Here is a 26,439-nt window from a genome sequence, read left to right as displayed (position 1 = left end):
ATTAGCCCGTTCAATTCGCATAGCATCACGGCATCTATGTATTGAAGACTTATTTATAATAAGAGAATCGACGTCATGACCTAAAGCTTCAACTGTTGCTTGAATAATTATTTATTATTTTACATCGATCTAACGCAGCTACGAGTTTTGGTGTTCTGATATTTCTTTGACCCCTTTTATTCTGTTTTACTAAAACATTCAAAGATTTTTCATTCCCAGATTCTATAGATGAAGAAGAACTTATAATTATATCATCTGATAAATAAGGTATACTTTGCGTAGAATATGAAGTAGATGAACCGGCTACTTGGTATTCACTAAGCCTTTCTGATTCCCTAATCTTATGCTTTTTAGATCTCTCTTCTTTCTCTTGACATTTTTCGTCGATGCCACCTAGACAACCAATTCGACCAGGAAGTCTTTGGTTCATTAAAAATTGTTTGTCGGTAACTACCTTAATCAAATTTAAAGCATCGGCGTGAGCGATATCAAACAAATTATCAAAATTATTAATAAACTCAGTTTATTTTGCTCTAAACGTTTCTTTAATTTTGCAAGAATTCTTATGTAAAATGCGCCACTTGTCATAAAATTAACAAACTTATTTATACATTAGTGAAATGATCGAGTAGAAATTCGAGCTTTTTCCCAGAGTATATTACACTCGCGAATAGTCAATGCTGCACTTGCTCTTATAGTAAGATTAACAATTCTTAGGTTATAAAAAAAAACTTTTAGAACTTGGATGGAAGCTTTGAACCTAAAATTTAAGTAGTCAAAGACCTTATTGAAAATATTTTATTGTCATTTCGTAATACTACGGACATTTTTACGTACACTAAAATAAAAACACAATAGGAAGCAGTTCAACTTAATACGTGACGTGAGTAACTAATGTAGTATAAGTATGAGTTCACTATACCTATTTCTGCGATTTGTAATAAATTTACGATTTCCAGAGTTATTTATAATTTAAAAATAATAACAATACATTAATTAATTAATTTCGAGTTCTTGAGGAGTGACGGCAACAAGTTTAACGGCTCATTGTAGGTCACGACGACTGCTCAGTCCATTATATTTCAACATTTTTGTTTTTCAAAAAAAAAAAACGGAGAACATGAAAAACAGAGACACAGTTTGGTTGACACAACAAGTTGATGGCAGGTCGACTCGACGTTATATTTATTAAAAAAAAAAACGGAGGACAAAAAAACGTGGTTTTTACCATAAAAAAATTTGTACACATGAATTTACTGGTCGCCTCGGTAGTATAGCTGTGAAGAAGCGAGTAGTCATGGCATCGTATAGTGGCCGGTGATCGTAACACCGGATGGTGGTGGTGCCAACTTTGAAACTAATCAAATTCTGCAATATTACAGAACCCCCAAATAGATTAAATTATTGAAAATAGGGTAATCTATTTCAAAAGAATGATGAGAGAATTTGTACATAATTTTAGGAAAGAATGAGTAAAAGAATCTTATGTTAAGACGCGAAGAAAAACAAGCATGTTATAAAATATCATAATTTCAAAAAGATAAAATTAAATAAATAGTTTATAAAGGAAAATCAATGAGGGAATTGGTGTCTTGAGGGACTTAAATCCGCGAAACGCATGAGTTATGGTTAGTTGGCATGTCACCGCCCAGACGATGTTTCGGCAAAGTAGCGTACTACAACCCCTGGGACGTTACCATGCCACCAAAACCACACACGGGGAAATGAGTCTCAAGACGGCAGGGGAGTAAGAATGGAACAAAATAACATGTGCATAAACACATCAAATAATATGTTTTAACAAAAGAAAAATCAAAATTATATACATTATAACATTATGAATACTACAGAAGTTTTAGAAAAAGAAGGAATATTATATTTTTTCAAATGAATTATGTTATGGGTTCCATTAGGGACATTTCTATATGGATCAATAAGAGAATGGTCATTATAAGACTTAATAGAGGATTTTTTATAAGGACCTTCATATAGAAGGAAAAATTTGGAAATCTTTTTGACAAGAGCATTACTTAATTTATGTGTACGAACAAGGACGAGGTCATTAATTTTGAAAGGATGGGGGTTTAATTTCTGATCATGTTCAAGTTTGCGGCATTGAGCTTTAGTTAATTGAACTTCATTAGCTAAGATTAATTTTTTGTGGTATTGTTCAGGGACATCATTAAGAGTATATTCAATACGTAGAAAAGCAGGATTGGAAATGTCATTATTGAGGAAAAGTTCTGAGGGGGAATGAAAGGTTGAGTCATGACGAACATTATTCAATACCCATTCTATGTAGGGAACATACTGAGGTCAGGTGTTATGTCGCTCATTGCAATAGGTTTTAAAAAGACGCCCAAGTTCACGCTTGACATGTTCAGCAGGGTTTGATTGTGGATGGTAGACACTAGTATGCCCGACATGAATTTTATACTTTTTTAGGGTTTGTTGCCAATGCTTACTGATGAACGATCTACCGTGGTAAGAGACCAAGCTTAAAGGAATGCCATATTGATGGAAATAATATTGGGTTAATTTGTTTATATAAACTTTAGCAGTAGCTTTACGAAGTGGAAATAATTTAACAAAACGGGAAAAATTATCTAGTACTACAAAAATATATTGTAGACCATAAATACCTACGGGGAGGGGACCATAAAAATCTACTAATAATTTATCTAAAGGTTTTTGGGAAATGATATGTTGCATAAGAGCAGCCATTACAAAAGTATTCATTTTTCATTTTTGACAAATGTCACAGGATCGAAAAATAGAACGGATAGTTTTATGAAAGGAAGAAAATAACAAATTTGTTTAAGGGAGTGAATAGTTTTTAAAGGACCTATATAACCAAAATAGTCATAGAAAGCAATAACAACTTCATAAATTAGATGTTTAGGGAGAAAAAGAGACCAATTACTAATAAACTTTGATTTACGAATAAATAAAAGATTGTTGTGGACTTTATAGTCTCAAATTTTTTACTCAAATTAATTTTTGATTTCATGGTTTTTATATCAATTCAAAACTTTAAATTTAATTTTTACTCAAAAAGGACATTAATTAATATTTGTCAATGGTTTCAGATTTATTAAAATTTATATTAATGTCTATTTTAATTTGTATATTCTGTAGTTCAAATGATCTCAAAACATTTTTTAATTTGAAAAGAAAACTTAAATGTTAAATAATTTAAAATAAGTTTTTCACATACTTGTATTTCTGGGCTAGCATTTGTGTTGTAAAATATTTGTGCTGATATAAGAATAACGAAAAAACACCTTCTCAAGTTCAATGCATTACAACGATTTTTAATCATTCTATTAGTTTTTTAAAAATACTTAATACTATATAAGAAAAATTTCTCAAACAAATCCTGTTTATTTGAATTATAAATAATAATTTGGCTTTTACAAAAACTTATATATTAATTTTCATAAAAACTTTTTAAATTGAAGTAATATTATATATTACCTTGATTTATTCCAATCATATTTGATTATATTAATAGAAATCATTGATAGAGCTATTAAAAGATTATATTATTAGATTATTAAAAAACATAACGCGTAAATAAAATGTGTTATATGCTCATATTAAAAAATAAAACTATACTGAAAAAACAGCTATTCATAAATCTATCAAAGTTAATTCTCAAATTAGATAAATTTTAATATCAATTAGTTCAAAATTCATGTCATTTTTTAAATTATTTCTCAATTATTCACTCCTCTCATTTTGGGTACTGACTTGAACATTTTATATACCTTAATTATAAAAACCGTAAAATTATACAACTCAAATGTTCCTATTCCTTTTAAAATTATCTCTCTCAATCACACCAATGATTTAATAAGAAGCATATTGAAACTGAAGATACTTGTCATGACTTTGTAATATAAAATCATCCTGTAAATATTTTCCATTTCCTACTAAAAATCTGGCTATTGATAATATGCCTCTCAACAATCAGCAACAACATTCTCTAGACTCATTAATAAATAGTTATGCTCACATTTTCAGGAACGCCCTAGTTTACATAACTCTTTTTCATAACATCAACCGTATAAAATCAAACTGTACCCTGTTCCTTTCTCTTGTCTCTCTGCTGTTCAATAAGAAATCGACAGAAAACTCAAAAAACGATAAGATGCTCTTTATAATAATCTTCTAATCAGTGTAATTAAATCTGATTACTACAACTCTGTTTACATACTCAGAAACTCAATATTATTATTTTTCTTACCCGAGACAGTTCCTTTCTATTCATGAAATTTTAGCTTAATTTCTTGTTCTTTTTCCTCGCCTTAATCTTAACTATTGTGCCAAATTTTAATAATAAAAATATTTTTTCTTCTAATGATTTTACTTCTGACTATTAGCAAAGTTCCCTCGATCCTTCTATTCGCCAATATAATAGTTTTTATATAATGGCAAGTCTAATTAATTTTTTGTTGTGCCTTTTGGTCTCAATATTTCAAATGCTGCTTTTGGTAAGGGTTTGGAAGTCATCTTAAGTAATTCAACTGTCCTTTGTCCTCCCTTAATAATATCCATACATATATTGATGACACTTTAATTTCTTCCCCTTATTTAAAATCACTTAATAAGCCTTGAATGGAGTTAAAAACAATATTTTTATTTATATTCATTTAAAAAAAAGTTATGGCAGTTTTAAGAAAAAAAAATTGAAAAAATGTCGAAAATTATCGATTTTTAAAATTGTAATTTTTAGGGAGATTTCCCCCATTAACGGGAAACGAGGAATTTTTTATCAATTTTTGAGGATTATATTTCCGGCTAGATATAACTTGTGATATTTTGATGTATTTTTCATCAAAATCAGTCCAGTGAGAGCTGAGAATGAGTGTTAAGAGACACACAAAAAAAAAAGTTAAAAAACACAGAGTAAAATTAATACTTTCTCAGCTTTGCATCAAAGCTAAAAAATGTATATTTTTTTAATAGTTCTAATTTTTTTTTTACTGTGAACGCTGGCTACAATTTATTAAATGTAGAACTTACCAGAGATCACAAAATAATTTTGGCAGACTATAAAAAGTCATTAAAATAAAAAAGAAAAAGTTTGTACATGGTTAAAGCCTTAAATCAAATCTATGCCGATATAGATAGTATTTTAGTCATTGGGACTTTTAATACATTTCATCATTGAATATTTTTGGTGACAATTTCAACACGTAACATACATTGTTATATATAATCAATAGAGCAATTCATGGTGTCTAAACTGACTAAATAGTTGTATATATAACCCGGTATTAACAACTTATACAACTGTATATAATACTTTTATTAAGATTCAAGCACTGTCTATTTCTTGTCTTTTAATACTACATTCCCATACATCAGATGTAATTTTGTAGGCACACATATCTCGTGATTCTTTCACTTTAATTCTTATTATTGTCAGTTACCATATTCCTACTCATTCCTGTGACTATCCGCAGTAATCATTTAAAAATTATGCCATTATAATAATTTATCAATATNAAAATTATGCCATTATAATAATTTATCAATATTGTGTCATACAATGTTACAAAATTAAACATTTTTATTATATAACTAGGTTCCGCCTAGCTGGGGCTCCGCCCCAGACTCGAGGCCCTTCGAGCCTTACGCGCCTTCGGCGCGTAAGTCTCTTCGGGCCGTCATCATAAGTAGGCCACTGATTCCGGTAGGGATACTCGGCTACGCCGGGCACAATAAGTGTTTTTCAGAAAAAATATTACTTCAGAATCAGTGTAACAAAACTATATCTAAAAATGTTATTATTAAAATCAGGAAAATTCAAAAAGAGAATATAGTAAAATGTATTGGATATAAGGTTGACGCNTCAGAATCAGTGTAACAAAACTATATCTAAAAATGTTATTATTAAAATCAGGAAAATTCAAAAAGAGAATATAGTAAAATGTATTGGATATAAGGTTGACGCCTCGTAATGAGGTATTTCCTTTAGACCTATTCAAATATTATTTTAGGAGGATATTTAATATTTTTCACTTTGTTAAACATGTTATAGAAATTTTTTTGCTAAAATTAAAGTAAAGATGAAAAAAAAGGACATTAGGTCCTTATACATTAGAAGTTGCCTAAAAAAATATTGATAGCGCTGGTTCAAGGGGGTCCATATCTCTCTTAAATACACCCCTGTTATACACAAAAATTATTAATAATTTAATTATAATAATTGTGTTTATATTATAGAATAATTAAAAAAAAAATTTAGCAGGTTATTATACGTGGCACATTGTAAAAAATTGAATTTGATAAATATATTGGTAGCTGCGATTTAACGATAAACATCATAGTTATCATAGATGAATCCCAATTCAAACGATAAACTCATAGTCTCATACATCATATATATAAAAAAAATTATTAACACTGTACATAGTACTGTTCTGATAATGAAAGTACAAACTTCTATAATTATAACGTCTTAAAATTTATATATAACATATAATATTCCTTGATAAAATATAGTGCAAATGTAAAATAGTGTCCTAATAATAATACATATTACACCATATAATTAAGGTTCATAATAAATGCATGAGCAGAAATGAAATGTCATTGGGCGGGTCTGATGAAAATTTCAAACCATAAGTCGTAAAACGCTGGCGTCAACAAGCGTTTTTCTCGAAAACGGTCAAAATTTTAAAACGCTAGCGAGCGAGCGGCAAAAATTTTCCGACCTTCGCCAATAATTTTTCCGGAGTCTGGTGACTGAGTACTTTCGTTGAAAAAAAAATTTTGAAAATCCGAGTACGCTAAGTAATTTTCCCAGAAAATCATTTTTTTCCTTGTTCTATTATACAGGTGTTCAGTAAATAAGAAAACGAATTTCTATTGTACTCATTGTTTGTAACAATTTAACTGTTTTCTAACTTACTGCACACTCTGTATAATAAGATAACTAGTTGTGTCTACACTATTGACCGTTTGAGCGTACATTTTTAATTAATTAACACTAATAAAAATGAAAATTAAACACTATCTATAAAATATAAAACTCATAATATACAGAGTAATTTATTTATCATAAATAATTTTTTTTTCTATTAGATAAAGGATGATTTGACTAAAATTTTGATAGATCTTAACAAATTTTGTATTTTTACTTTTTGTGCAAGTATATTGTTTCAAGATAGACTACTTCCCACCAACACAAATCTCTATGTGTTGATATTAAAACAAAAAAATGTTATACAATATTATAATTTATAATATATTACTTGAAAATAAAAATTATGCACTTTAGTTGTTTATATATTTAAGTTAAACATATTTTTAAATATTATTTGTCCATTTTTTAATATTATTAAAATATGAATGTATAATAATTCATTATATTTTAGATTTAATTTTCAATGTCTGCAATATTCAGATTTTCAAATAATTGATGATTTATTATTTCGGGTAACATAATGTTTTCGTAAAAGTCAATAAGTCTTTTTTCCATATTATCGTCCCAAAAATTGTCATCTCGATCAATTCTACAATAGACTATACCTAAAAAAGAAAATAATAGCATTTAATAATAAAAATATTTTTGAATTATATAGAGTGTTTTTAGCTTCGATGCGAAGCTGAGAAGGTATTAATTTTATCATGATGTGTTTATTTTTTTTTTTATTTTTTTTTTTATTTATTTTTTTTTTTTTTTTGTGTCTGTCACTACTTTTTCTCAGCTCTCACTGGACCGATTTCTTTTAACAATACGTCAAAAGATCACAAATTGTATCTAGTTGAAGACATTACCCTTAAAAATTTAAAAATTTTCCCTCGTTCCCCGCAAATGGGGGAAATATCCAAAAAAATTACAAATTTAAAAATCGACAAATTTTGTCATTTTTTTCACTTTTTTTTCTTAAAACTTCCATAACTTTTTCAAAAATCAACAAATCAACATAATTTTTTTTTAAACTAAAACCTTAGATATTTTCCTTTCATTTNCATACATCATATATATAAAAAAAATTATTAACACTGTACATAGTACTGTTCTGATAATGAAAGTACAAACTTCTATAATTATAACGTCTTAAAATTTATATATAACATATAATATTCCTTGATAAAATATAGTGCAAATGTAAAATAGTGTCCTAATAATAATACATATTACACCATATAATTAAGGTTCATAATAAATGCATGAGCAGAAATGAAATGTCATTGGGCGGGTCTGATGAAAATTTCAAACCATAAGTCGTAAAACGCTGGCGTCAACAAGCGTTTTTCTCGAAAACGGTCAAAATTTTAAAACGCTAGCGAGCGAGCGGCAAAAATTTTCCGACCTTCGCCAATAATTTTTCCGGAGTCTGGTGACTGAGTACTTTCGTTGAAAAAAAAATTTTGAAAATCCGAGTACGCTAAGTAATTTTCCCAGAAAATCATTTTTTTCCTTGTTCTATTATACAGGTGTTCAGTAAATAAGAAAACGAATTTCTATTGTACTCATTGTTTGTAACAATTTAACTGTTTTCTAACTTACTGCACACTCTGTATAATAAGATAACTAGTTGTGTCTACACTATTGACCGTTTGAGCGTACATTTTTAATTAATTAACACTAATAAAAATGAAAATTAAACACTATCTATAAAATATAAAACTCATAATATACAGAGTAATTTATTTATCATAAATAATTTTTTTTTCTATTAGATAAAGGATGATTTGACTAAAATTTTGATAGATCTTAACAAATTTTGTATTTTTACTTTTTGTGCAAGTATATTGTTTCAAGATAGACTACTTCCCACCAACACAAATCTCTATGTGTTGATATTAAAACAAAAAAATGTTATACAATATTATAATTTATAATATATTACTTGAAAATAAAAATTATGCACTTTAGTTGTTTATATATTTAAGTTAAACATATTTTTAAATATTATTTGTCCATTTTTTAATATTATTAAAATATGAATGTATAATAATTCATTATATTTTAGATTTAATTTTCAATGTCTGCAATATTCAGATTTTCAAATAATTGATGATTTTTTATTTCGGGTAACATAATGTTTTCGTAAAAGTCAATAAGACTTTTTTCCATATTATCGTCCCAAAAATTGTCATCTCGATCAATTCTACAATAGACTATACCTAAAAAAGAAAATAATAGCATTTAATAATAAAAATATTTTTGAATTATATAGAGTTTTTTTTTAAAACTGGTTTAGAGTTACTATTTTAGAATGCATATGTTGAAATCAGTAGAGTAAAGGGTAAAACCAAGATATTTAATTTCATTGAAGTGGGGATAGAATAATTATTTATAAAATCTTGTGAAGGATTGATATTAAACATTAGAATATAAATATTAAATTTAAAACAATTAAATAAAAATTACTTTCAAAGTTTTATATATAATTAAAAACCATGGAATTAAAAATTAATTTGAGTAAAATAAAATATAATTTGAGGCATAGTACTCCACTATGCTAGTCTAAATGTTTAAAATTTATAACCAATTTTTATTTCGTCAAATTAATTTATATACGCCAATATTTGTAAAACTATGGGCTTAATAAAGTAAGACCTAATATTTGGAACCCTTACCAGCGAATAAGCACTGATCAGACGAGGTTCCAGAGGGTATCGTTACAAAATATTTAATTTATAAAATCATACAATAAGAATTTTAAATGAGCAAAATAATAATAAAATTGAAAAACAATAATTAATGTCTTTACAACAAATATCTAAATGATAATTATTGTCTTTTTTGAATGATCCAATTATATGGCTTGATAACATCGATTTCAAAAGTCTTTAATGTTCCATACAGAAGTTGATTCAATTGCTTTTAATAACATAATTATAGAAAAATAAAAAAATAGAAAAGGCGTTTTAAAAGAAGGAATTTACTTTCCTCTTTTCAATCCCGCTAAGAGGTTTAACACTTTTATGTTCACTACGTCATGACAAAAATTAGATAAAAATGGTATTTTTTTTTTTACATTGACTAATTCCTAACTAATATTGTGAAAATAATTCCAAGATTAATTCATTACTTATGTAAATACAAATAAATCCAAAAATAGAGCTGTCTACTGAATGATTTTTTTATCATAACTCACTCAATTACTTACAAAATAAATATAATTAAAACATTTTTTTTTGTTTCCTTTAGTTTCACATTATTTTTTAATTTTTAACTATGTTATACTTTTTACGTTAATCCCTCACGCCTTGTGAGATGTCAACTTAGTTATTTCAAATGTGAACACATATTTGGAAATTAATAAAATGTTTGAGTTTTTAATTTAATAGTGAATGCCATTTAAATTTTTAATGTAACTTAGTTTATAAGATAAAGTTTTTTTTATTTAATTTACATATATAATACACGGGGTATTACAAATACAGGTAGCTAATAGTTTTTTTATGACATCGCTGTCTGTGTCAGAGTCATAGAGTAGTATTTGTAGTTGAAACCTATCATATCAAACTTGATTCATCCATAAATATTTTGAAAACATTAGAAATGAATGATTCTAATTGTCTGTATGGAGAACATGGGATAAGTAAATGTTTAATTGTTAAATTAGAATTTTTTTTCAATTTTTGAGGATAATAAATATATATATAATTATTCGGTTATTTTTAAAAAAGTTATAGTAATTACGGGGAATGAAGGAGTTTTTTCAAAATGTTAAGGTAATGTCTCCAACTAGATACGATTTGTGATCTTTTGACATATTTTTCATCAAAATCGGTCCATTGAGAGCTGAGATTGAGCGTACAGACTTACACAAAAAAAAAAAATAATAAAAAAAAACACATCTTAGTAAAAGTAATACCTTCTCAGCTTCACATCGAAGCTAAAAAGTCAGTATTTTTTTTACCTATTTTAAGTATACTTTTACGTAAATTTTTTAAATATAGCCAAAATACTATTATTGATTACTTTTTATTTTTAATATAAAAATATGTTGTTTACTATTAAAAAAAAAATTACTTTTAAAATTAAAAATATATTTAAAATATTAATTTAATACTAAAAATATATTTAACTTGAAAAGCCACAATAATTACTAAAAATTCGCAGATATATATTTTGAGAACGTTATTATCAACAGTGCTAAACGCATTAATTTAGTACTGTTAATGTTTATTGTTGAACATATGCATAAAATTTTTCTGAAATACGTATCTACGTTTTTTTTAGTTTTTTTTGTGGATATTTGAGTTAAATATTTTTAATATTTTTTAGCATTAAATGATTAGATGTACACTTCTAAAAACACTAAAAACATAAATTTGTTGAAACATTTATTTATATAAATGAAAAATAAATCAATATTTTAAATCTATTTTTATTTTTAAATAGTATTAGTCACAAGTGATAGTTTCTTATTAAAAATTAATTTTAGTTTAGTATTTCACAATCAACTATATTTTTAATCAAAAATGTAATTTTAAAAGACATACAAAATTATATCAAGTATTATATTGAACAACCAAGTCTCATTTGTAGTATACATGTATGTATACGATATCCAATTAAATAATTTGCAATAAATCACAAAAATTACATTTTTATTGCGACTATCCAAACTTTCAGTAAAAAAAAATTAATATAATAATAATGAAATGTTTTAATTATATAAATAAATGAAATATATAAAAATTTTTTTGGTTGCCAATCTTAAAAACCCTTAGATGTTGAAAAATAATAATACATTTGAAATCAATAATTTCTTATGTCATATTAAAATTATGATTTTTAAAATCTTTGTGTCCCATTGTACCTCTAAATTTGAATAAAACATAGAGAAGAGAGATGTTCGATATTTTTGTTGATATTAGTTAAGACAAGCTAATTTTTATTACACACTACTACAGTACACAGAGTTTCGGTTGGGTAGTTTATGTTCTCCACATACTAATTTGATACAAAATAAATATTCGCAAAAATTCAAATGGTCCATTTAATCTTACGAAAATATTGCAAGAAACTTTATATAAAAACAGAATGAAAAATTTAGAAAAAAACTCAAAAATAATTATTTTCACTAATGCCTGTGTATATTTGTCCACTGTGTGCCTTAGATATCTGATCAAATTCTTTACTACAAGTTTTTATTATAATTAATTGACTTATAATACCTTTTGATGTCCAAATAATTAAAAAGCAATATTGCCTCTTTGTAATATGCAATTCTCCTTGAATTTGATAAAAAATATTAGATGTACGTTTTAGTATAAGATCTTCATTTTCGTTGTAATACACAAATTTTATCATATTATTTTTAATAGCATCTTCGGGAGGTATTTCTTTGGCGTTATAAGGACATTTTATTTCAACAATACCATCTTTTCCGATTAATCCATCTGGTTGAGCTGTTAAAAAGTATAAGTGTTCATCAATAAATACACCACATTTTTGAATCTCAACGCCCATTATCCTTTCAAACATTTCTTTTGCATTATTCTCACTATTTTTGCCATATTTAGCAGTAGTCCTATATCGTAGACAAAAAAATTAGTAATATATCATCAATGATCAGAATGTTAGTTAATATACAAAAAAATAACTATATACAAATATTATGAAAAATGAAATACATATATATTAGTGCTTACGAAATATTATCTTCAGTTACAGTGACTTCAGATTTTTCAGACGGAATGCGCATCACATCTTTCAAAATTGCTTCTTTGCATGATGTTTGTTTAAATTTACACGCACGGTGAAAATGAGATGCTGATAGACGTTTCATACGTTCTTTTTGAAACCAATCATTATTATTGTAATATATTGAATTTCTCTCCAGTGTTTCAATATCAGATCTACTTATTTTTAAACTTTGTAGAAAATAATTTTTCTTATTTTCATATTCTTCATTCATAGCTACTTCCTCTTTGTTAACTGCTACATTTTTCGGAAAATGAAAAGTCAATTAATATAAAATTAAATTATATAACGGTTAAGATATAAATGCTGGGATTGTTATGAAGAAAAAATTTCATATTATTAAAATAAATGTATATTAATAAAAAAAAATTAATATGAGTGTGTGGTTTGACCCTCTCTAGTAATAATGAGGTTACATCAGGTAAAATGTTTTACTCAATCATTTTTGAACTTCCATGCGAACTTGAGAAGATATTAATATTACCATGATGTGATATCTTTAATTTTTTTTTTTTGTGTGTGTCTGTCACTAATTTTTCTCAGCTCTCACTGGAAGATTTTTCTCAACGATACGTCAAAAAATCACAAATCGTATCTAGTTGAAGACATTACCCTCAAAAATTAAAAAAAAAATTCCTCGTTCCCTGTAAATGGGGGAAATCCCACTAAAAATTACGATTTTTAAAATCGGTAAATTTCAATAATTTTTTCATGTTTTTTTTTTTTTAAATTGTCATAACTTTTTGAAAAATGAACAATTTAAAATAATTCTTTTTTATATTGAAACCTTAGATATTTTCCTTTTATTTGACAATAATTATTTAAAATTTATACTCTTAAAAACCTGCCTACGGGGGGGATTAAAAATAGCAATTTTTGCACAAAAATTTATCTTCTCAACTTAAGTTTTGTTAAATTTTCCGGAAATACTCCGAGCTTCAAGCATATGTTAAAATAAAGCTAATGTTATGTACTATAAGTTAAAAAATAAAATTTGTCCCGACGACTTAGTTTCTATGTACAAATGGTTGCCGTAGTTAAAAACATGCTATTTTTGTGTTAAAATTCTTGGTATTGTATTTTAATTTATTTTAATACAGTTTATATGGTACACTGATTTTCATGAATATTATATAAAACTCATTGACATAGAATATAATGTTAACCTTATTTCAATTTATTTTTTTTTATAAAAAGAAAAAATTAATTTTAATATTTGAATCAGTTTAAATTGGCAATTTTATCAAAAAAACGAATGCGACGAACGTTTGCCAATTCAGTAAAAATCATTGCCTGTGATTTTTTTGCAACTTTCCTTAATTCTTTTTGAGTTAAAATGTTGCTTTTCAATAATCCACCAATTTCTTAAAATTAAATACTATCTACAGATTTGCATAGAAGCGTTTCTCATGATAGTGATTTTAATCACTGTCAGATATCATCAATACTAGTCTCATCTATGCTACGCTCACACTGTGCCTACCGTTTTTTTTTCATTACAAAAGTATTGAATTTTCAATAGTTTCAAAAAAAAATTAATGTCATATTCCTAAACATATGCAAGGTATTGAGAGATATGACACTAATTTTATAATGCATAAATAGATAGAATTTGTTGCAAGTATCAAATGTAATATTATATATTTTTATAAATTTATTAAACTTTATTCATCAACATACGAGAATATTTATTTATTTAATAATTTATTTATTAATTTAACAAAGTTAAGTATGAGTCAAAATGTTTTTCAGTTTCAAAATAAATTTTATGAGCAAACTGAGGGCACAGCAATGGGAAATCCGCTATCACCATTTTTAGCAGAACTTTTCATGAGTAGGTTTGAAACAAATTTAAAATACACTTATGGTGATTTTCCAAAAATTTGAGTTAGGTATGTAGATGATATTTTTGCAGTTATAAATAAAGATTTTAATATGGGGGTTTTCATACAACATTTAAATTCTTTTTACCCATCGATTAAATTTACATATGAACAAGAAATAGAGGGAAAATTGCCTTTTTTGGATTTATTAGTTAAAAGAACAGAGGGGGAACTAAATTTTGAAATTTATCGGAAAAACACACACACGTTCAGATACATTCCGAACACATCGAACCACACCTGGCAACACAAATTGTCAGCTTTTAATAGTATGGTTTACAGATTAATTAATATTCCGATGAATAAAATAGATTATGATAAAGAATTGGTGGTTATAAAAGAAATAGCTAAATTTAATGGGTATAACGAAAACATAATTTTGAAATTAGTCCGAAAACAAAAGTGGAAAAAAGAAAGGAGGGCAGCTAGTACACTCTCCAGCGAGGGGGAACAAAAAGTAATTAGATCACCAATTTTATTTTATCCGGGCATCTCAAATGGATTAACTAAAATATTTAAGAATTTTGGTATTACTTTGGTAACATCTAAGAGTAATAATTTAAGAGATTTATTAGGTAACCCTAAAGATAAGGTAGATGAAGGGGGGAAATCAGGCATTTATAAAATACAATGTGAAAGTTGTAATAAATGTTACGTAGGACAAACAAAAAGAAATATAGGGGTCAGGTTTAAAGAGCACTTAAGAAATATTAAAAATCAAGAAATTGAGAAATCTCCAGTGGCTGAACATTTATTGACACATAATCACTCTATTAAAACCATAAAACTAATTAAAAACGTAAATAATTACAAAGAACTTAATATCAGAGAAGCAATAGAAATGTTTAAAAATAAAAACAATTTAATTAATTGGGATCTTGGCCCACTGAAAAATTCATTATTAAACTTGTGTAAACTGGCAAAATGTGATAATATTACTTAGTGATGACGTCACTAGGTGATAAGGTCACTAGGGGTATATAAGGGAGTTTTTTCTAGTCGGGGTGTCAGTATGTGTTTAGCGTTGATAATGGTAACATTGTTTCCGAAATACGTATCCGCGACTTTTCATTAATTTTTTTGTGACTTTGAGTTTAATATTTTTAATATTTTTTAGTTTTTTAAATTAATAACATTTTTAATATAGTTTTAATTTTACTTAATTAATTAGCCACAAGTGATCAATTTTTATTATATTTCAAATATATTTCAGTGAGTGGTGGGCCACCCTGTATNATATTTAATACATTTTATTAGTAGTACAACATCATATTAATTACCTTGGTAAATAAAATCATGCGAAATATTTGTCATTTCTATTACGCAAGAAATATTAATCATTGAATATATTTTCTTCACATATTTTTTTAAATTTTCTTGATTTAAAAAATGTCTACTTTCTCGTTTGTAAGTATTAAATGTGAATGAAATCATTGATTTTATATATTCATTATTGTTTTTACAATTATCACAAAATTTATTCATTGAATATAGTAATTTAGAATCATCTAAATAATTTAAACTGATATCCAATGTATCCTTTTTTTGTTGTTGAAGTTTTGTTACATTAAAAATATTCATTGCAAAATCATATTGCCAAGGATTAACAACAAATTTTCCATAAATAAAAAATGAAATCATTCTAACTATGTAGTAACCTACATGTTGATAATTTATTTTGAAAGTATGATTTGGATTTAAATCTTTTATCCTAACATCATTTTTTAATCCTTCTAAAATTTGAAAACATAAAAATGTGTGAAAACACTCTAAAGACTCTAATTCTTTTTTTAATTTATTTAAGCTTGACTCTTTTTTTTGTCTACACTCATAATCATCTTTAAAAGATTTTGATAATAACATTATGTCATCATAAGTTAAAAGCGAATGATTAATATATTTCTTATTTTTTCCACAGACTAATGATTTGATATCATTATTAATACTACTTACAACTTGTAAAAACGAATCGTCAAATATGGTATCATAATCAGGTGGCTGAAATAAAAATTATGATAAAAGAGTCTAAAATATAAAGTTTAAATTGTTTCTTAAATGAAGAGTGAATGTGTCAAACGTTCTATGTGCCAAAAACATATTTGTTGATACATATGATGATAGTGTGTATACATTACAAACTAGGCATAAATACCATGATAAGAAATTAGATAAGGCAATTATTACTTATCACTCTCATTCAAAAGTATATTGAAAAGATAGCGTTTTCTTCTGTCCTTTTCTCAATACGTATTTCAATGTTTAATACCATAAAATAGTACATGAAAATTCAAAATTTCACAAACTTCAAAACGCTACAGAATATTTACTAGTGAATATTAATAAGATATTTTTTTACTAAAATTTTTCTTAAATTCTACTCTACAAAATAGCTATCTTAGATTTTTTTTTTACTTTTTATTTAAAATTTTAAAATAATTAATATTTTTAATAAAATGTAAAAAAATTAATTATTGAGATATAGCTATAGACCTAACGTCTAACTAATATTTAAAAAAAAAATCAGCTAAAAATATTAACTGGATCAAAAGTTATTTAAGTTGTCAGTGAGTGGTGGGCCACCCTGTATACGTATATGTTTATATTCATTTATATATTCCAACCGCCGCTGCCGTATATGCCTCACGTATTGCGTTCCCACGCAATATATACCACGCGTATAACACATTTTCGTACATAAATCACTTTATAATATATTTAGTGCCGCTGTCCTTAACAATATTTTAACCAAAAACATAAATAGCTCGGTATTTATGTAAAAGAAATATAGTTTATAAAAACTAAAAAACACCCTTTCATAACATATGAAACTAAAAAGTCAAAAATAATTTTTAAAATAATACTAATATTTTTCGTTCATTGTTGTTTTAAACTTACTATAAAAATAATTTTTAACTTTTTAGTTCGATGTGCTTTAAAAGCGTGTTTTTATAAACTATATTTTTTTAGTTCAACTTTCAAGTTTAAAGTTAATATGATATCATATGAATCAATTCAATGAAAATACTAATCATTTCTATGTAACTCTTGTTGTTTAAATAGATGCTGCAATTTAAATATTCACAACTATATTCCGTATAGTTATATCTTATAATTTTTAACTAATTAATAATTATATCAAAAATCTGTGGTGACAGAATCTAAAAAACTAGAAAACAAAAAATCTAGTTGTAGATTTGAAATCAGCACAAACAATTGATCGAGAAAAGTATATTAGCGATTCTTAATTCATGTTTACCATTTATTCCTAATTAACAACAAATTATTTTCTGAAAATTTGTATTTAAGCCCTTCGATTTTTATACGAGTTTACCATAAGAGTAATGAAATATACTACTTTATTATTTTTAATAGTTTCTACGTAAAAATTACCATATTAAATTATTAAATATAAATTTCTTAATTATATTTAATTACTATAATAAATATTTATTCATAACCATAATTATAAATAAAAAAACAGTAGCACAGTGGGGTCGTGGCGCAGTATGGACGTGACATAGTTGGGACAAGTATAAATGAAATCTGACAGTGATAAAAATCACTATCATAAGAAACGCTTCGATGTAAATCTGTCGATAGTGTTTAATTTTAAGAAATCGGTAGATTATTTCAAAAGCAACAATTACTCTTAATCCCTTAATTTTATCCCGATTAGTTATTTGATTTTTAATTAATAATATATGAATAAATAATAATTTTAATAATTAAATTTAGTATTAAATTGATATTCAATAATTTAATATTGTAATTTTTACGGAGATATTATAAAAAATAATAAAATAGTTGTATATTTCTTTACCTATAACGCGTATAAACATTTAAAGGGCTTGATGCAATACTGTTCAATAAAAAATGTTTGTTACTTATAGCAAATTTATAAGTTTTATACATTGGACTACAAGGAGGGTCATTCCATGTGAAATCACCTAATGTGTATGCTGGTATAGTTAAAAAATTTATGAAATTTATATCATAGACTTCTTAAAGGTCATTGACAACAAAAATAATATTTTTTTTTATTGTTTTTTTACCAGATAGCGCATTTTAGCTTTGATGCGAAGCTGAGAAGGTATTGGTTTTACTATGATGTGTTTTTTTTTTTTTGTGTCTGTTACCACTTTTTCTCAGCTCTCACCGAACCGATTTCTTTCAATGATATGTCAAAAGATCACAAGTCGTATCTAGTCGAAGACATTACCCTCAAAAATTGAAAAAAAATCCCTCGTTCCCTGTAAATGGGGGAAACCTCCAAAAAAATTACAAATTTAAAAATCGCTAATTTTCGAAATTTTTTCAATTTTTTTTACTTAAAAGTGCCATAACTTTTTCAAAAATGAACATATCAATATAATTATTTTTATATAGATGCATAATATTATTACCTTTCATTTGGTATATTATTTTCATAAATATAACCCTTAACCTGCCCACAGGGGGGGATTTAAAATGACAACTTTTTCACAAAAAATTAACTTTTGAAAATGTTACGGAAGGTCTGACTATTTTATATATATCTTAAATTAAAGCTAATGTAATGTACTTTATAATGAAAAAATAAAATTTGACCTCTGGACTTGTTCGTGGTGAAAATGGCTACCAAATGCTATTTTTGTGTGAAAATTTTCGATTTTGTATTACTTTTAACATAATTTTTTTACATGCATCTCAAAAAGAATTAGAGTCTTTAGAGTGTTTTCACACATTTTTATGTCTTCAAATTTTAGAACTGTTAAAAAACGATATTACAATAAAAAATTTAAATCCTAATCATACTCTCAAAATAACTTTTCTAGATGCATCTGTTTACGTAGTAAGGATGATTTCATTTTTCATTTATGGCAAGTTTGTTGTTAATCCTTGGCAATATAATTTTGCAAAATGACTTATTGACTTAGCAAGACTCAAAAGACAAAAGAAGGATACACTTAAATTCAGTTTAGAATACCTAGATGACTCAGTATTACTTTCTTCGATGAATGAATTTTGCGAAAATTGTAAAAAAACAAATGAATTATATATTTTTCAAGAAAAAATTAATAAATTTTTAAATAAAAAAAATTTCAATCTTCATGTGAAAAACTTAATGTCAAAGACATCTCTTCCTTGTATAACAAACATGAACAAAACTTCTCATACACTTATTAGCAAAGGTAATCAAGATGATGTAATCTCGGTGGGGCTCTGCGTCAGACCCAGAACACTTCACATTGTCATTACGAATAGACCACATACTCCGAATGTAGTGCTTAAAACACTTATTGTGCCCAACATAGTCCGTCACAATATGTGTTTTGCAAAATAAAGTGTTATTTGCATCAGTAAGAAAAAAAAATATACGGTAGAAAAATCGAAAAATAAAAAACGTTTAATTATTAAAATGAGTAAAATTCATAAAAAGAGTTAGTAAAATTGATTTTAGATATTTGTTACTTGTTGTTATTTAAATACTATTATTAATATTTCAATAATAATATTATCTTTGGTATCAACAACATAAACTATATATTAACTCAAAAATTTTATTAAATTAAAAATATGTGTTACCATTTAAAAAAACAAAGTTGCCACCCTTACCAGGTATAGGGATGAACTTGAAAAGTATTACATAGTTAATAATTCAAGAATAATGTGTAACTAAAGATAATAATAAAAAAATTTTTTTTAATTATTATTATTCTGTAAGTAATTTAGTGGGTTATAATAAAAAAATCACTCTGTATATTTTAAATTAAAGTTAATGTAATGTACTTTATTATGTAAAAATAAGTTTTCGGACTTCACTTTATCTTCACGGTGAAAATGGTTACTGAATGCTATTTTTGTGTGAAAATTTTCGATTTTGTACTTTACATTTTTAACTTTATTATGCTATAACTTTTTGAAAAAGGTATGGATCAATACAATTTTTTCATGAGAAGTAGTATTTACATACATCTTTCATTCGACATACTGTTTTTTTTAAATCGGACTATTTCCCTATATACAAGGGGGGTTTAAATCTTAAAAATGCATGTAGAAAGTAGAACTTTTTCAACTTAACTTTTAAAAGTGTTCCGGAAAGTCAGACACTTTTATATATATATTAAATTAAAGCTTATGTAATATACTTTATTATGGTAAAAAAAAATTTCGTACTTTATTTCATATTCATGGTAAAAATAGACATCAAAAATGATAAAAAAAATACGATTTTTGTAAAAAAATTCTTTATATTTTTAACTTTATAATGTTATAACTTTTTGAAAGATGTAATGATCAATATAATTTTTTTTTAAAGATGCATGATGTCTTTACCTATCATTTGGTATATATTATTTTCATAAATATAACCCTTAACCTGCCCACAGGGGGGGATTTAAAATGACAACTTTTTCACAAAAAATTAACTTTTGAAAATGTTCCAGAAGGTCTGACACTTTTATATGTATCTTAAATTAAAGCTAATGTAATTTACTTTATCATGAAGAAAAAAATTTCGGACTTTATTCTATCTTCACGGTGAAAATGGTTACCGAATACTATTATTGTGTGAAAATTCTCGATTTTATTTTTTAACTTTATAATGTTATGACATATTGAAAAATGTATGGATCAACATTATTTTTTTATGAGAAATAATATTTTTTAATAATCCCTTTTTCATTCGACATACTTTATCTTAATTAGGATATTAATAATGAACTAGCAGATCATGTAGCTTTTGGTATAATCCACCAATTTTTTAAATTTAAACACTATCTAAATATTTGCATCGAAGAGTATTTTTTTTGATAGTGATTTTAATCACTGTCAGATATCATTATACTTGATCCATCTATGCCACGTCGCCACTGTGCCGCGATCCCACTGTGCTGGGTTTTTTTTTTTTTTTTTAATACAAATTATTATGTATATCTAATAGAAAAAAACAAAATAAACAATTTTATAGCTAATAGTTTTTTATAATTAAAACTATGAAAAAACAGTCTATGTTCTAGAGCCTATAACTTCACATCCAAATAATCTATCACTGTGGAACTAGCACTGTTTTACTCATATTAAATAGTACTTCAATTTTATTCTTAAGTTTAAAAATTTTGAATTTCTTTGAACATCGAAATTTTGATTAAAAGTTTTTTAATTTTGCAGTGTTTTAATAGCAAAATTTGAAGGCCAAAATTTTTTTTAATTAACATTTTTTTTTTTCATTTCAGAAACTTTTAGTAATGTTTTTTTAACCCATATCATATTTGAATAGATTTATAATTTTTTTTGTATCATTTTACGGTCTTGAACACGCGTGGTTTGCTGAGAATAGCCAACTTTATAATCTCATTACACAAAAGTGACTGAACGAATTTTTATCAAATTTACATAGTACATTTCTTTAGGGAATTAAAACGTCTGGTGAAAATTTTATGATGGAGAAATAATTTTAACGCTACTTATAGAATTTACAAAATTTACAATTTGCGTATTATAATAGATATTATTGATTCTTCGACTACTATGCTGTAGTATACAAATACTGTATACCAAATATATAAACTCATAAGGATTTCTATTGTACTAATCTCTGAATTTCATGAATTATTGTGATTTTAGCAGATCATGTGTACTATATAATATTTCATCTAACGCTTCAATAATTTTATGAATGTGACATGAAACTTTATTGCTTTAATAATACTATCACACCTTGTTTCTGACCATTTTTTTACTGTGCTTTTTTGGCAATAATAAGAGAATATAATTTTAACACCACTTATAGAGTTTCAAAATTTATCATTTACATATATGGAAAAGTCATAAACTACGTAATTTTCAACATTTAATTTTTTGAATTTATTCTACACGAAAATAAAATATTAAATACCATTGTAAGCAACTAATTTTAAAGTCGTAATTTTTTCTAATATTATGTATTTTATATCATTTTATTATTTTAAAATTATAATAAAATGTGTTATATTGTTGAGTGTATTATAGAATATTTTTTATTATAAATTCCCTTATAATTCATTCTACATTATAACTTAATTCTATTTATTTATTAAATATAAATTTAAGTTTTATATCTGTTTACATCATACCTATTTATAATCAAATACAATAAAGTACAGAGTTATACAATAATAGGTTAGTTCTTAAAAACAAAAAATTATTAGATCTAAATATATGGACTTGGTATTGTCGTAACACAATAAAAGAAACGAATAAATGTAAACTTTTGGTGTTTAAAAAGATTCTGCAATTGAAATATTCAGAACTTAATTAATTTTAATGATTTAATTTAACTAAATGAACCAATCAAAACAAAGTTGTTAAAAAGATTTACTCAATTGAGTGAATTAAAATTTTGATTATAATTGTAAAAATCCATCGTTAAATACAGATGAAACTAAAAATTATTTTTTTTTTAAATTTATGATTTATATAGCAACATGTTACCAAAAAATTTGGAATATTATAGTTTAGTAGTAGCACACACAAATAGAGTAAAAAAATTATTAAATTACAAAGTAAAATGATTTAATTTTATATTTGAAACCTATCATATCAAATTATCATATCGAACTTGACTCGACAATAAATACTTTGAAAACTTTAGAAATGAATGATTTTAATTGTTTGTATGTAGAACATGGGACAAGTAACTGTTTAATTGATAGATTAGAATTTTTTTTCAATTTTTGAGGGTAATATATTCATTTTAACTAATTGTAATCATTTGATGTATCGTTGAAAAATGTAGGTCAAGTTAGAGCAGAGAAAATAAATGATAGTCACAAAAAAATATCTTTTCAGCTTTGCATCGAAGCTAATACTTGAAATATAGTAAAATAATTTTAATACGAATAAGAAATTTCTTCTCGAGAGTGGCGACTATAGTAATGGGATCCTTGATCTTTATTGAAGTTATTGTATCTAAATGAGATAAAAATCAAAGCAATTGAAAAATTATTCTAACTTAAAAAGAATTAAGTAAAAATGCAAAAAATTTATTGCCGCCACACATGGGTTGGAACCTTGTACCTCAAGCGCGTAAAACACAAGTTTAATCGACTCGGCAACCATACGTCGCTAACGTCCGTTGAAAAAATTGGCTATTTAAGCTAGTTCAAATTTCAGAGTTATATCTTTCGAATTCAAAAAGCAAAAAAATTTAATTAAGTCTAACTTTTTATGCTATATCAATTTTATTTATATAATATTTATCCAAATCAGTGTACTTCCCTTGTCATGTATTTTAAAATAAAATAAAATACAAAACCCAGAATTTTAACATAAAAATAGCATATTTTTGAATTTGATAGTCATTTTCACAACGAAGACAAATCGATAGGTCAAATTTTTTTTTCAAATTAAAGTATAATACATTAGCTTTAATTTAAGATACATATAAAAGTGTCAGTATTTCTGGAACACATTAAAAATAAATTGAAAATAGGCATGTTTAAAGTTTTGACACCCCTTGTATAAAGGAGTATGATCCAACATACAAAAAAAGTGTGTCAGATGAAAAGGGTATATTACATTAGCTTCAATTTAAGGTATATATAAAAGTGTCAGTCTTTCCGGAAAATTTTCAAAAGTTAAGTTGAAAAAGTTATTTTTTTATAAAAAAGTTATTATTTTAAANAAAGCAAAAAAATTTAATTAAGTCTAACTTTTTATGCTATATCAATTTTATTTATATAATATTTATCCAAATCAGTGTACTTCCCTTGTCATGTATTTTAAAATAAAATAAAATACAAAACCCAGAATTTTAACATAAAAATAGCATATTTTTGAATTTGATAGTCATTTTCACAACGAAGACAAATCGATAGGTCAAATTTTTTTTTCAAATTAAAGTATAATACATTAGCTTTAATTTAAGATACATATAAAAGTGTCAGTATTTCTGGAACACTTTAAAAATAAATTGAAAATAGGCATGTTTAAAGTTTTGACACCCCTTGTATAAAGGGGTATGATCCAACATACAAAAAAAGTGTGTCAGATGAAAAGGGTATATTACATTAGCTTTAATTTAAGGTATATATAAAAGTGTCAGTCTTTCCGGAAAATTTTCAAAAGTTAAGTTGAAAAAGTTATTTTTTTATAAAAAAGTTATTATTTTAAAACCCTTCTTGTGGACTGGTAAAGGGTCAAATGTTCACAAAAATATATAAAATGATAGTTAAATACCTAAGGTATCTATAAAAAAAAAATATAATCATTCGGTTATTTTTAAAAAAAAGTTATGGCAATTTTAAATAAAATAATTGAAAAAATGTCGAATATTAGCGATTTTTATATTTGTAATTTTTTGGGGGATTTCCCCCGTTTACGGGGAACGAGGGAGTTTTTTTTTCAAATTTTGAGGGTAATATCTTCGACTAGATACGATTTGTTATCTTTTGACATATTTTTCATCAAAATCGTTCCAGCGAGAGCTGAGATTAAGCGTATACGGACACAAAAAAAAAAAATCACATCATAGTAAAATTAATACCATCCTAGCTTCGCATCGAAGCTAAAACAACTAATCAGAAATAATAAAGGTAATAGGAATTCACTATGCTTTTAGTATAATACATCAATTTTTTAAAATCAAACACTTTCTACAGATTTGGATGGAAGCCTTTTTATGATAGTGGTTTTAATCACTATCATTTATCATCTACACTTGTTCCATCTATTTCACGTCAACTTTGTGCCACGACACTACTGCATTACTGTTCTTTTTAATTAATTTAATATTTAATTTCATGACATTCATTTAAATTGACAATTTTATTGAATACCTTTAAATTTACCATAATATAATATAATTTAAATTATGTTATGGTTTATTAATAAAGTACATTGATAAAGTCTTGATCTTTATACTCTAATAGTTTCTAGTTTGTTATTGTTTTTATGGATTCATTCATGGTACACTTAATTAATATGAGCACAGAATATATGTATATTTATATTCATATGTGGTTCTATTTAACTCTCATCATTTTAGGATTCTGTAACTTGTTAAAAATCCTAAAAAATTAAATAATTTAAAATATTGTTCATACTCACTTGTATTTTTGGATTAGCATTTGTATTCAAACATATTTGGGCTGATATAGAAATAACAGATAAAAAACTTGTCATGTTCAACGAATTAAAATAATTATTAATCATTTTTTAACTTATCTAAAAACAATTTTTTTATACTGAAGTCTTACAAAATAAAATACACACTAGTGTTAGTTTATATTGCCCACTTTTAAAATAAAAAAATTGTATTAATTCTATTTTAAAAAAAATTTTCATATGAATAAATAATATATTAAATTTTCTTTAGACTTATTTGTTTATTGATATAAATTATCGATAATGCTGTTAAATGATTTTATATTTAGATTATAACAAAACAAAATGTGTTATATATTGATATTTAGAAAAAATCATAAGAAATAAATTTAATAATTACTAAAAGTAGCTTAATATTTATTAATTGGGAATTAGAAATACTTCATAATTCACAAGAATATTGCATACCCTTTTTCTAAATATATTGATCTTAAGAATATATGATAGATTATAAATATTTTCTATGTATTAAAAAAAGTCAAATGCTTTACATTATGCGTAAATTGAGGAAAGCTTTTTAACAATTTCATGAAAATATTATTATATATAAAAAAAAACTGGGGGAATTAAACATAATAAGTTTCTAATTTTTTTAATTGTGACTAATACTTGTAATGTAATAAAATAATGGTGTATTCAAAGGGATAGATTTGTAATAAACCACTCGATTCTGTAATAGAAACTTTTTACAAATATCTCGGTCATTCAATTGAATTTTCATCAATGTAATTTTTTTTATTTACCATT

At 25.4% G+C, this 26,439-nt stretch overlaps 3 protein-coding genes across 4 annotated transcripts in view; all 3 read right to left on the bottom strand.

Annotated features, from left to right (window-relative positions):
* LOC126896990 (uncharacterized) overlaps window positions 1–3,432 on the bottom strand; it is a 46,392-nt gene extending 42,960 nt beyond the window's left edge. Inside the window, exon 1 of the mRNA XM_050670303.1 lies at window positions 3,218–3,432. Coding sequence (XP_050526260.1) covers window positions 3,218–3,322 — 105 coding nt within the window. The 5' untranslated portion in view covers window positions 3,323–3,432. The remainder of the gene's footprint in view (window positions 1–3,217) is intronic.
* The window catches only part of LOC126896997 (uncharacterized), a 192,619-nt gene that overhangs the window by 153,814 nt on the left and 12,366 nt on the right, over window positions 1–26,439 (bottom strand). The window lies entirely within an intron of this gene.
* LOC126896994 (uncharacterized) lies at window positions 7,263–25,815 on the bottom strand. 2 transcript variants are annotated; one of them, XM_050670310.1, is made up of 5 exons: window positions 25,636–25,815; window positions 15,849–16,566; window positions 12,634–12,922; window positions 12,157–12,512; window positions 7,263–7,542 (listed from the first exon to the last, which is right to left on the bottom strand). In XM_050670310.1, exons 1-5 carry the CDS (start codon window positions 25,738–25,740, stop codon window positions 7,391–7,393), a joined length of 1,620 nt encoding a protein of 539 aa, XP_050526267.1. In that variant the 5' UTR covers window positions 25,741–25,815; the 3' UTR covers window positions 7,263–7,390. The 2 variants fall into 2 exon arrangements, with proteins under 2 accessions (XP_050526267.1, XP_050526268.1); XM_050670311.1 differs by lacking the exon at window positions 7,263–7,542 and adding an exon at window positions 8,880–9,147.

This window comes from Daktulosphaira vitifoliae, unplaced genomic scaffold (assembly GCF_025091365.1).
Source record: "Daktulosphaira vitifoliae isolate Bord-2020 unplaced genomic scaffold, ASM2509136v1 Scaffold_1, whole genome shotgun sequence".
NCBI lineage: Eukaryota > Metazoa > Arthropoda > Insecta > Hemiptera > Phylloxeridae > Daktulosphaira > Daktulosphaira vitifoliae.
Note: the sequence above shows the minus strand (reverse complement) of the source record. Positions and strands in the feature narration are given on the sequence as shown.

What these genes read in the sequence shown, in the direction of transcription:
- LOC126896994 (XM_050670310.1), bottom strand. Translation starts at nt 25,740, where the DNA reads ATGATTAATAATTATTTTAATTCGTTGAACATGACAAGTTTTTTATCT. An exon ending in ATGCTAATCCAAAAATACAA is followed by an intron (nt 16,567 to 25,635) that starts GTGAGTATGAAC and finishes TTTTTATTTCAG; the next exon opens with CCACCTGATTATGATACCAT. An exon ending in AATTATTTGGACATCAAAAG is followed by an intron (nt 7,543 to 12,156) that starts GTATTATAAGTC and finishes TTTCTTTTTTAG; the next exon opens with GTATAGTCTATTGTAGAATT.